Source organism: Dendrobates tinctorius, unplaced genomic scaffold (assembly GCF_039654945.1).
Source record: "Dendrobates tinctorius isolate UK_male_01 unplaced genomic scaffold, ASM3965494v1 ptg000022l, whole genome shotgun sequence".
In the NCBI taxonomy this organism is placed as follows: Eukaryota; Metazoa; Chordata; class Amphibia; order Anura; family Dendrobatidae; genus Dendrobates; species Dendrobates tinctorius.
In genome coordinates, this window is record NW_027361690.1 from 113,074,079 (window position 1) to 113,086,730 (window position 12,652).

Genomic DNA, 12,652 nt, shown 5'->3' on the forward strand with positions numbered 1-12,652 from the left:
TGCAAATGCCAGGAATCCCAGAAGAGCAGGCTGCATGAGTTGCTGCACAACCTACCCCACGTATGCCAACACCTCAGCCACAGCCCCCCTAACCCAACATCCACATTTGCAATTTTATGAGCATACAGCACCTGCCCAATATGGCCACTTGAGCAGACCCACTGTTGGAGGCTGGTCCCAACATAGGTATGCTCTACATAGCCATATTGGGGGGTATGAACAAATGGGCCACGCCACTACCCAGGAGTACCAACATTCATACCCTCCACCCCCCTACTGTGCTCCCCAACAGGATCCTTCCTTGCTCCGGAATCCTGGCTCAGCCTCATCCACCCCACAGGGTAAAAGTCAGGTTGCCCAACAAAGTAGGCCTAACTCACATGCTAGCTTCCTCCATCACCACCCCCAACCTACCAGAACATGTAAAGTTAATTGTAAACCTCACATATTGTTTTTTTTCTTCTTTTATATAGGCTCAGTTTTGTTGGCCCAATGTGCCATATGATGCAAATATGGTTAATTTGTTCCAAATAAACATGCTTTAATTAAAACAAGGTAAAAAAATGAGGGTTTTGTGATGTTGTGACAATATAGATGATGTGCTAATTTTAATACTGTACACATTATTAGGCCAACACAACACAAACTTCAAACATTAATATTACTTTATTTTGGTCCCTCAAAAGCAAAAAATTAAAACATAGAAACTGCATTGTCTGGCCATGGAGTAGATCCCTCTGGTGAAACAAAAAATTAGCAAACAAGTCCAGAGGTCTAACGACGTGGATGAAGTACATGTGTAATAGTCATTCCAGTATTTGCATATGCTACTTCATCATCAGCATTTGATGTACAGTCAAGGAATCTGGTGATGTTGTGAAGGATCACACAGGCTTTAATAACCTCATTCACATTTCCCTCACTAAACTGTGTTCCAAATTATTATACAAAAAGAGTTTAGGAGTGATAAGGTTAGAATTTTTTTGTTTGTCATTTAAACTCATTGATGGTGATGTGTGTCAGGGCTCTTTGTATCACTGAAAGCAATTGCAGATACCTGTGCAAATTAGTTTGGCAGGTGTGTCCAAATAAAGTCAAGACTACTTAAGAAGGCTGTTCTACATTATTAAGCAGCCTACATTTTTTGCAAAAATGGGAAAGAAAAAGGATGTGTCGGCTGCTGAGAAGCAACAAATTGTGGAGTATTTAGGTCAAGGCATGACTACAATCAACATTGCCAAGACGCTTCATCATGATCATCGCACAATCAAGAAGTATGTAGCTGATTCCCAGCGCACACGTGTGCGTGCTGATAAGGAAAAATTGAGGACTCTTTCCAACAGGCAATTGCGTCAGGTTAAAAGAGCAGCTGCAAAAATGCCTGGTCATAGCAGCAGACAAGTTTTTGAAGCTGCTGGTGCCTCCAACGTCCCCCGAACAACAAGATGCAAGGTCCTTCAGAGGTATGCAGCTGTGCGTAAGCCATCCTGTCGACCACCTCTATCCACTGCACACAAGCAGAAACGGCTCCAGTGGGCCAAACGATACATGAAGACTGACTTCCAAACTGTTCTGTTCACCGATGAGTGCTGTGCAACGCTCTATGGTCCAGATGGATGGAGTGGAGGATGGCTGGTTGATGGACACCCCATGAAAACACGGCTAAGGCGCCAACAAGGAGGAGGTGGAGTAATGTTTTGGGCTGGAATCATGGGGAGAGAGATTGTCGGCCCCTTTAGGATCCCTGAAGGGGTAAAGATGAACTCCATAATCTATGTGGAGTTTCTAAAACAGCACTTCCTGCCATGGTTCAAGAGGAAGAACCGTGATTTCCGCAAGATCATTTTCATGCATGATAATGCACCGTCTCATGCTGCAAATAACACATCTGCATCTCTGGCTGCTATGGGCATAAAAGAGGACAAACTTATGGTGTGGCCACCATCTTCACCTGACCTCAACCCCATTGAGAACCTCTGGAGCATCATCAAAAGGAGTGTCTATGATGGCGGGAGGCAGTTCACATCTAAGCAACAGCTCTGGGAGGGTATTCTGTCCACATGCAAAACAATTGAAGCACAAACCATCCAAAAACTGACAAATTCAATGGACGAGAGAGTTCAGAAGCTTCTTTCCAACAAGGGGTCCTATGTGCAAATGTAACATCACCTAGAATAAAGTTTTGACTTGAAAACTGTTTGATTTCATTTTGTAATAAGCTGATAATGCTTATAATTTCACAATTGACCATTTTTTTGTTCAAAATAAAAATAAAAAGGTTGAAAACTCTGCTGTGCATAATAATTTGGAACATGCAGTTTGAGTGTTTCTTATTTTTAAAAATATACTGTTTTCATAGGCAGTTTGTTCAAAAACATTGCAATTATATTAGAATATTAGATGACTGGAAAATAACAATGACTGCAATTCATATAGGTAATTTAGAGAAAATATGAGGAAATATTTTTTGCATAATAATTTGGAACACAGTGTAAGTTGAAAGGATGACTGCCGTACCCGCCATTTGGCATAGAGAATGCCAAAGCAATACTCCATAAGTCGTCGTGCGCGTGATAGGCGGAAATTAAAGATTCTGCGCTGGTGGTCCAGGCCTCTACGTGGATAGGGCCTCATGACATTGCATGTTAATTGAAAAGCCACATCACCAACCAGCACATAAGGCATTGCTTCCATAGTAGACCCTGGTAGCTGACGTGGGGGTGGGAGGTCCAACTCATTATTGTGCAGCCGCAGACCCATAATGGAAGAATTTTAGACTCTGGAGTCTCCAGTTCTTCCATAGGCCCCAATATCTACAATTATAAACCTGTAGGCATTGTCGACCAGGGCCAACATCACTACAGAAAAAAACCGTTTGGCGGCTTATGCACAAAAATATGCTTCCCATCCAGGTTACAGCATTAGGCAGAACCACAGGTCAAGCAAATTATAGTGTACACGATAGAACATACTAGGCCTATAGGTTGTGCAGCGCAGGGGTCCTAGCTGATCTGGGCTAGGTGTGTTTCTTTCTTGCTATTACCAGGATAACCCAGTTTTCGTTGTTAGCAAAAACTAGTTCCTTGTCTGTTCTTGTTCTTTGTCCTTAACCCGCTGTATTCTGGGAGAGACCACCCCAGTACACGGTCTTCAGAGTGCCAGGGGCAATGCAGCAGAATCAGAAAGACTTCATGGTAGTTAGTTATAGAAAAATATTTATTTGGCCTACAAATGGCAACCAGACTGTTGATGTCAATTATTTGTCAATCATTTATTTGCCAGACTACTAGAAAACACACAGCAGCTTGGTGGCACAGTACTCCCACACACGGGGAGGTTGGAAAAGTTGGCATTGTCTACCACCATACCCGTGCCCTCCGTTCTGCCAATGATCTGAGGTTAACATCCTCAATAATCAGAACCTCAAACTCCAATCTCCAAGACTTTTCACCTGCTGCGCCAATTGATATTTTTCCAACTTTACATCATGGTATATGTCAGGGACAAAAATATATTCTGATCTTGTACGTTTCTCATTATTCTTTTGGTGCATGTTATTGACTATGATGAAAAACTTTTAGACTGCAGACGATTTTTCTTTTTGAGAAACTCTATTTCTTCATTCAATCTTAAGTTCACACTTATAAAGAAATGCTTGTATCCAAAATGTCATCAGCCAATATTTTTGTTTTATTTATCCATATAAAACGCATGTAAAAAATACAATTCTTGATAAATAAAAAGTACCTAACATAACACACACATACCGATCAAAACACAGACAGTATTCTAATTCATAAAATTAAAAAAATCACCCCAAACAAAATCCTTTTTTCCTTTTGTCAGGACAAAGATTATACATGATAGAAGCCATTAAGATATGTGGCATTTATTTATCCAGGACATAAGAAATCTAGTAATGATAAATTGGGATAAACTGGATTGCTTTCATGAACATGGTTGAGGTTCCTGTGCACAACATATGCTCAAGAAAATTACCCTTATCATTACAAGTATTTTTTAATATATGTTCCTATAATGACAAATACCCAGATCCTGAAAATATCGTAACCCAAACACAGAAGCATCATATATGCCTGTGCGGCGGCTGCGGAGTAGGGTATATACATACACACACACATATACAGTTAGGTCCATATATATTTGGACAGAGACAACATTTTTCTAATTTTGGTTCTAGACATTACCACAATGAATTTTAAACAAAACAATTCAGATGCAGTTGAAGTTCAGACTTTCAGCTTTCATTTGAGGGTATCCACATTAAATTTGGATGAAGGGTTTAGGAGTTTCAGCTCCTTAATGTGTGTCACCCTGTTTTTAAAAGGACCAAAAGTGATTGTACAGATTAAATAATTGTAAATAAAATGTTCATTTCTAGTACTTGGTTGAAAACCCTTTGTTGGCAATGACTGCCTGAAGTCTTGAACTCATGCACATCACCAGACGCTGTGTTTCCTCCTTTTTGATGCTCTGCCAGGCCTTCACTGCGGTGGTTTTCAGTTGCTGTTTGTTTGTGGGCCTTTCTGTCTGAAGTTTAGTCTTTAACAAGTGAAATGCATGCTCAATTGGGTTGAGATCAGGTGACTGTCTTGGCCATTCAAGAATATGCCACTTCTTTGCTTTAATAAACTCCTGGGTTGCTTTGGCTTTATGTTTTGGGTCATTGTCCATCTGTAGTATGAATCGACGACCAATCAGTTTGGCTGCATTTGGCTGGATCTGAGCACACAGTATGGCTCTGAATACCTCAGAATTCATTCGGCTGCTTCTGTCCTGTGTTACCTCATCAATAAACACTAGTGACCCAGTGCCACTGGCAGCCATGCATGCCCAAGCCATCACACTGCCTCCCCCGTGTTTTACAGATGATGTGGTATGCTTTGGATCATGAGCTGTACCACGCCTTCGCCAAACTTTTCTCTTTCCATCATTCTGGTAGAGGTTGATCTTGGTTTCATCTGTCCAAAGAATGTTCTTCCAGAACTGTGCTGGCTTTTTTAGATGTTTTTTAGTAAAGTCCAGTCTAGCCTTTTGATTCTTGATGCTTATCAGTGGCTTACACCATGCAGTGAACCCTCTGTATTTACTTTCATGCAGTCTTCTCTTTATGGTAGATTTGGATATTGATACGCCTACCTCCTGGAGAGTGTTGTTCACTTGGTTGGCTGTTGTGAAGGGGTTTCTCTTCACCATGGAGATTATTCTGCGATCATCCACCACTGTTGTCTTCCGTGGGCGCTCAGGTCTTTTTGCATTGATGAGCTCACCAGTGCTTTCTTTCTCAGGATGTACCAAACTGTAGATTTTGCCACTCCTAATGTTGTAGCAATTTCTCGGATGGGTTTTTTCTGTTTTTGCAGCTTAAGGATGGCTTGCTTCACCTGCATGGAGAGCTCCTTTGACCGCTGGTTTCCTTCACAGTAAAACCTTCCAAATGCAAGCACCACACCTCAAATCAACTCCCGGCCTTTTTATCTGCTTAATTGAGAATGACATAATGAAGGGATTGCCCACACCTGTCCATGAAATAGCCTTGGAGTCAATTGTCCAATTACTTTTGGTCCCTTTAAAAACAGGGTGGCACATGTTAAGGAGCTGAAACTCCTAAACCCTTCATCCAATTTTAATGTGGATACCCTCAAATGAAAGCTGAAAGTCTGAACTTCAACTGCATCTGAATTGTTTTGTTGAAAATTCATTGTGGTAATGTCTAGAACCAAAATTAAAAAAATGTTGTCTCTGTCCAAATATATATGGACCTAACTGTATATATAATTAGTGTGATAACAAAAAAGTCATAAGGCCACCAAGCTCTACTAGACGAGAAGCTGGGTTGCCAACCATCCAGACGTTCCATGACAGTCCTTAAAAATGAAGCACTTTTGTGCCCTGTCTGTAAAAAAAAAAATGTAAGGAGTCCATCATTTTTTTGCAGCAGAAGAAACTTAGATTATTTTGACTGCAAATATCAAAATTTAAAATTTAATTACACTGTCAATTTTACAGTTTACGGTGAATGCAGCCAATGTTTTCATATCAGAATTATGGGCTGCAGAAAATCATCATGAGTTATTATGGTTTTCTAAAGTGTCAGTAAAAAATATTCTCAGTGATTTTTGATAAATTGTCCTGAAAAAAAACAAAAAGTCAAATTGTCTGCTTGTCAGGGAGTCGATCACTGAGTTTCCACCAAATGATCTATGGAAGACTAAAATAAATAAAGACGGAAAATTCCCCGGGTATCAGAGTTCATATCTTACCGTAGGAAGATGATTGATGTGGTATCTATAAGGGCAGCAGAGAAGGCCCAACCCCACTCTGCTACATCAGTATTATATAGTGGTTTGTGAAAGTATTCACCCCTTTCCCCCACCAGCATTTTTTGTGCTACCTCACAACCTGGAATTTCACAGTTTTTTTAGTGTTTGCATTAGTTCATGCAAAGAACAAGCCGACAACTGTGAACAATAGGTTTTCCTGTCATTGTGAAGCAAACAACAAATTGCACAAAATAGCTACGTCTCCCATGTTTTTGGCAAACTCAAACCGAGCCTTACAATTTTTTGTGTGTATGTAAAGGCCTTTTTTCTGCCCCCTGTTCCATACAGTCTCTGGAATATATATTTTTTTTTATAACCCAACCCTGACTTGTTCTTCTCAACAACTTTGTCCCTGCCTTGTTTGGAGATTTCCTTGGACTACATGGTATTGTTGGGTTAGTGGTGCCTCTTGTTAATGGTGTTGCAGCCTCTGTGGCCTTTCCGTACAGGTGTGTATATACTGACAGACCAGGTGACACTTAGGCTATGTGCACAAGCGGCGGATTCTGCTGCGGATCCGCAGACAGTGTACAGTACAATGTAAGTCTATATGATTTACAATCCGCTGTGCACATGCTGCGTTTTTTTCACTGCGGAAAAGCGGCGGTTTTAAATCCGCAGAAAGAATTGACATGACAATTCTTTCTACGGATTCCGCTGCGGTTTGCCACCTATTCTATTGTCCTGGTGTCAAACCGCTGGCCGATCCACAGGTAAAACTGCAGGTCAATTTACCTGCGGTTTTACCTGTGGATCCGCATGGAAAAATCCGCTGGTGAATCCGCAGTGTGTGCACATAGCCTTAGACTGCACACAGGTGGACTTCCTTTCACTAGGCATGTGACTTCTGAAGGTAACTGCTTGCTCCAGACATTTTTAGGGACTTCATCACAGAAGGGGTGAATACATATGCACATGCCAATTTTTAGTTATTTGATCCCATAAATTTAATTTTTGCCTATACTTTTCTCACTTCACCAACTTACACTATTTAGTGCTGATGCATCACACACAAATCTGATTACAAACATATTTAATCACAGGCTGTAATGTAACAAAATAGGTAAAAAGCCAAGGGGGGTGAATACTTTCTCAAGCCACTGTAAGTGGAACATGGCAGATCTAGGAGTTCAGTGAAACCACAGCAATTAGTCTCTGAGGCTTTAAGGTTGTCCCATCTGCCCGCTCCCTTTTTTCAGCCATTGTACCAAATGTATGTTTTAAAGAAGAAAATATAAGATAGAAGGGCACGTGGTGGTTACACCTTACATGAAGAGTGAAAAATCTTTACCATTTCAATGTCTACTTGATCTTGACTTATCACAGCTAATTCTTGTGTACACCTAAGTGTTCTTCATAGCCCTCACTGCAGTCATTAAAGGGGTTGTCTTACAACAGATATTAATGGTGTATCCACAGTTTAGGGGTCCCCTGATCTCCTGCTCCAGCTGGTGTCTGATCTGCAGCGAGAGGAGGTATGGCCGCGCATGTGCACTTGCTGTGGAACAACTCCCTATAGCAGTTAATGGAGAGAGCTGATGTATGTGCAGGCACCTCTCCAGTCACTGCAAGCTGGGAATCACTCGGCTCTAAGATAGGTCTACACCACTCGGCTCTAGGGTAGGTGGGCACCACTCGGCACTAGGATAGGTCTACACCACTCGGCTCTAGGGTAGGTGGGCACCACTCGGCTCTAGGATAGGTCTACACCACTCAGCTCTAGGGTAGGTGGGCACCACTCGGCACTAGGATAGGTCTACACCACTCGGCTCTAGGATAGGTCTACACCACTCGGCTCTAGGGTAGGTGGGCACCACTCGGCACTAGGATAGGTCTACACCACTCGGCTCTAGGGTAGGTGGGCACCACTCGGCTCTAGGGTAAGTGGGCACCACTCGGCTCTAGGGTAGGTGGGCACCACTCGGCTCTAGGATAGGTGGGCACCACTCGGTTCTAGGATAGGTTGGCACCACTTGGCTCTAGGATAGGTGGGCCCTGCATTAATAAGATATTTATGGTATACCCGGTTGTTGTGAGGCAACCCCTTTCATTTTTATTTCCCTTTCATGGACTGGTAGTTCACAAAAGCCACTATAACTAGTAGTGGAGATGAGCACAATGTATAACAATATGGTGAAGAGTGTATAAAGGGTTAATAGTGGTCATCATTGCAGTGAGTTGTCAGGAAAGGAAAAACCTCATTTTCCCGAAATAGTGCTGCTCGTTTTCTTGGGTCAGTTGCCATTTTTTAAGTCCTCCCAATGCAAGTGAATGGATTAGGCTGCAATTATAGATACAACCTGTAGATAGGAGAGGTGCCACTTCAAGAAAACAAAAAAAATGAAATTTTTTTCTTATGATTCTAGACACATCACCTTTACAGTTTGCAGAAAAAAGCAGAATATGTGGCAAAAAAAGCCCCAATGTACTGTCTGTACACCAGTGTCCATATGTGACAATCAGTGTAGAGAAGGTGAATGTTGGCTTCTTATCACATTAATACTAGTGGCTCAGAAAATGCCTTGACGACTTGTCTGCCATAAAGTACTTCTGTTCTATATCTTAGAGCATGCCCCGGGGTTACAGGCCACAGATCTGAACATAGGAGGTTCAGTATTGGTGCCTACAAGACTTATAGGTGGTACAGAAATAGAAAATCATGGCTACTTTGCTTCCAATACAGAAGCGCCTCTAAGCATAGTTTGTGTGTAGTACTAGATCTCCGCTCCACTCACTTCAATGATCTGAACTGCAATACCAGACACAACCTGTGGACAGATGTGGCACTGTTTTCAGAAGAAAGTAGCCATGTTTTTTTGTAATTTTAGGCAGCCAAGTTGCAAAAAGACCTGACCCTGAGCAGAACGCGGGCTTCACAAAAATAATAGTTTTGAATGCAAAACAACTATAAGTTACACTTATTAAAAAAGGTCTACACTGGAGCACAATGTATGGTCAAGCCCTTGTAACTAAAAACATACACAAATTATTACACAAAAATGTAAACATTGTACGCAGGCGTCGCGGGTATGTGGGCATCAAGTTATTGCATTGTTGTAATCTTCACTATGCCCTTACCCGCTCATTATTACTGTAAGGAGTTTGGTTCTCAAGTGTTGATAAAGGAGTAGTCTGAGATCAAGTGAATGGGGCTGTGCAATACCAGAAACAGCCTATAGAGCGGCGCTGTTTCTGAGCAATTGCTTTAAATTCTCAGACAATCCCTTTAAATGTCACTGCCGGATGTGTCTCAGCTATCCGATCCTGAAGGGATTGGGGTTCGTTGAATGATTAACTTGTCCTCTCATCATCGCTGTCCGTATTGACTGGGATGTAGCCTCCCTCCCGCGGTATGCACAGACAACAACCAGCCCCACTCAGGTCAAGCTCCTTGAAGTTAAAGTCTTTTATTTTCAGGCATCTGAAGTCTATTTCATCAAAAGCACAAATGTGTTTGAGTTTTCTCCAGAACACGTAGGACAATACAATACCTAGAGCCTGTAACAAGAGAGGGGTAAAAATGGTCAGATATAGAGATACCAGCAAGAGAGTCATCTTGTACGTAGAGATGGGTCTGTAACCTGGGATAACAAGATTAATAAGTACAGTCATATGTAAAAGTTTGGGCACCCCTATTAATGTTAACCTTTTTTCTTTATAACAATTTTGGTTTTTGCAACAGGTATTTCAGTTTCATATATCTAATAACTGATGGACTCAGTTATATTTCTCGATTCAAATGAGGTTTATTGTACTAACAGAAAATGTGCAATCTGCATTTAAACAAAATTTGACCGGTGCAAAAGTATGGGCACCCTTATCATTTTCTTGATTTGAACACTCCTAACTACTTTTTACTGACTTCCTGAAGCACTAAATTGGTTTTGTAACCTCATTGAGCTTTGAACTTCATAGCCAGGTGTATCAAATCATGAGAAAAGGTATTTAAAGTGGCCACTTGCAAGTAGTTCTCCTATTTGATTCTCCTATGAAGAGTGGCATCATGGGCTCCTCAAAACAACTCTAAAATGATCTGAAAACAAAGATTATTCAACATAGCTTTTCAGGGGAAGGATACAAAAAGTTGTCTCAGAGATTTAACCAGTCAGTTTCCACTGTGAGGAACATAGTAAGGAAATGGAAGAACACAGGTACAGTTCTTGTTAAGCCCAGAAGTGGCAGGCCAAGAAAAATATCAGAAAGACAGAGAAGAAGAATGGTGAGAACAGTCAAGGACAATCCACAGACCACCTCCAAAGACCTGCAGCATCATCTTGCTGCAGATGGTGTCACTGTGCATCGGTCAACAATACAGCGCATGCATAACGCCTTTTTGTATGACCAAACAACTCAATCTTTGTTTCATCAGTTCACAGGACCTTCTTCCAAAATGTAACTGGCTTGTCCAAATGTGCTTTTGCATACCTCAGGCGACTGTTTGTGGCGTGCTTGCAGAAACGGCTTCTTTCGCATCACTCTCCCATACAGCTTCTCCTTGTGCAAAGTGCGCTGTATTGTTGACCGATGCACAGTGACACCATCTGCAGCAAGATGATGCTGCAGGTCTTTGGAGGTGGTCTGTGGATTGTCCTTGACTGTTCTCACCATTCTTCTTCTCTGCCTTTCTGATATTTTTCTTGGCCTGCCACTTCTGGGCTTAACAGGAACTGTACCTGTGTTCTTCCATTTCCTTACTATGTTCCTCACAGTGGAAACTGACTGGTTAAATCTCTGAGACAACTTTTTGTATCCTTCCCCTGAAAAGCTATGTTGAATAATCTTTGTTTTCAGATCATTTGAGAGTTGCTTTGAGGAGCCCATGATGCCACTCTTCATAGGAGAATCAAATAGGAGAACTACTTGCAAGTGGCCACTTGAAATACCTTTTCTCATGATTTGATACACCTGGCTATGAAGTTCAAAGCTCAATGAGGTTACAAAGCCAATTTAGTGCTTCAGGAAGTCAGTAAAAAGTAGTTAGGAGTGTTCAAATCAAGAAAATGATAAGGGTGCCCATACTTTTGCACCGGTCAAATTTTGTTTAAATGCAGATTGCACATTTTCTGTTAGTACAATAAACCTCATTTGAATCCAGAAATATAACTGAGTCCATCAGTTATTAGATATATGAAACTGAAATACCTGTTGCAAAAACCAAAATTGTTATAAAGAAAAAAGGTTAACATTAATAGGGGTGCACAAACTTTTACATATGACTGTATTTTCATGTCAGGGATAAGTTAAAGGGGTTGTCCTGGGAAAACAAGTTATTACATATCAGTGGGGATCCAACTGCTGCAACAACAGAATGGAGCACTTTTACTACTGTTAGGGCAGTTTCACACATCCAGATAATTCCGGTACCGGAAAAAACGGTACCGGAGCTATCCGTGTCCGTGTGACATCCGTGTGCTATCCGTATGTCCGTGTGTACCATCCGCGTGCTCTCCGTGTGTCCGTGTATTTGAAAAATTAGTTTCAATGTTAACCCTTTGACTTTTAAAAATGCACACGGATCGCACATGGACAGCATCCGTGTGCGGTACGCGTTTACACGGACCCATTGACTTGTATGGGTCCGTGTGATCCGTGCTGTTGCACAAAAACGGACATGTCAGCGTGTTTTGCACACGGACACACGGTCCGTGAAAACACGCTGATATCTGCACAAACACATTCATTAGAATGTGTTTACGTATGTCAGTGTCTCCTGTACGTGAGAAAACTGTCACTACACCTACCGGAGACACTGACATGTGAAACTGCCCTTAGGGCTCATTCCCACTTGCGATGAAATTGGACGAATGCAATCCGATTACAAATCAGATTGCATTCGGACCAATGTTATTCTGTCATTCTGTGTTCATCTGCGTGCTCAGATCGGATTACGGTCGTACTGGAAAAAACTCGCAGCATGCTGCGACTGTAATCGGAAATCAGATCACATCCCACAATAGAAGTCAATGGGTGTGAGAAAGAAAAATTGCACAGCACTCGGACCATGCAAGTGCTATTCGATCTTACATACCGATCTCCATGGAAAAGCCGGCAATTCATGTGCCGCGTACAGTAAAATCACAGAGTGACAGGTTAGAATAGAATAGATAGAATATATATATATACAGTGGGGAAAAAAAGTATTTAGTCAGTCAGCAATAGTGCAAGTTCCACCACTTAAAAAGATGATAGGCGTCTGTAATTTACATCATAGGTAGACCTCAACTATGGGAGACAAACTGAGAAAAAAAAATCCAGAAAATCACATTGTCTGTTTTTTTTTCATTTTATTTGCATATTATGGTGGAAAA

The 12,652-nt window shown here is 41.5% G+C and overlaps 1 protein-coding gene across 1 annotated transcript in view; it reads right to left on the minus strand.

The window, feature by feature from the left end:
* Positions 1 to 4,315: 4,315 nt before the first annotated feature.
* The window catches only part of LOC141084363 (tetraspanin-15-like), a 277,985-nt gene continuing 269,648 nt past the window's right edge, over positions 4,316 to 12,652 (minus strand). Inside the window, exon 8 of the mRNA XM_073569064.1 lies at positions 4,316 to 9,842. Coding sequence (XP_073425165.1) covers positions 9,636 to 9,842 — 207 coding nt within the window. The 3' untranslated portion in view covers positions 4,316 to 9,635. The remainder of the gene's footprint in view (positions 9,843 to 12,652) is intronic.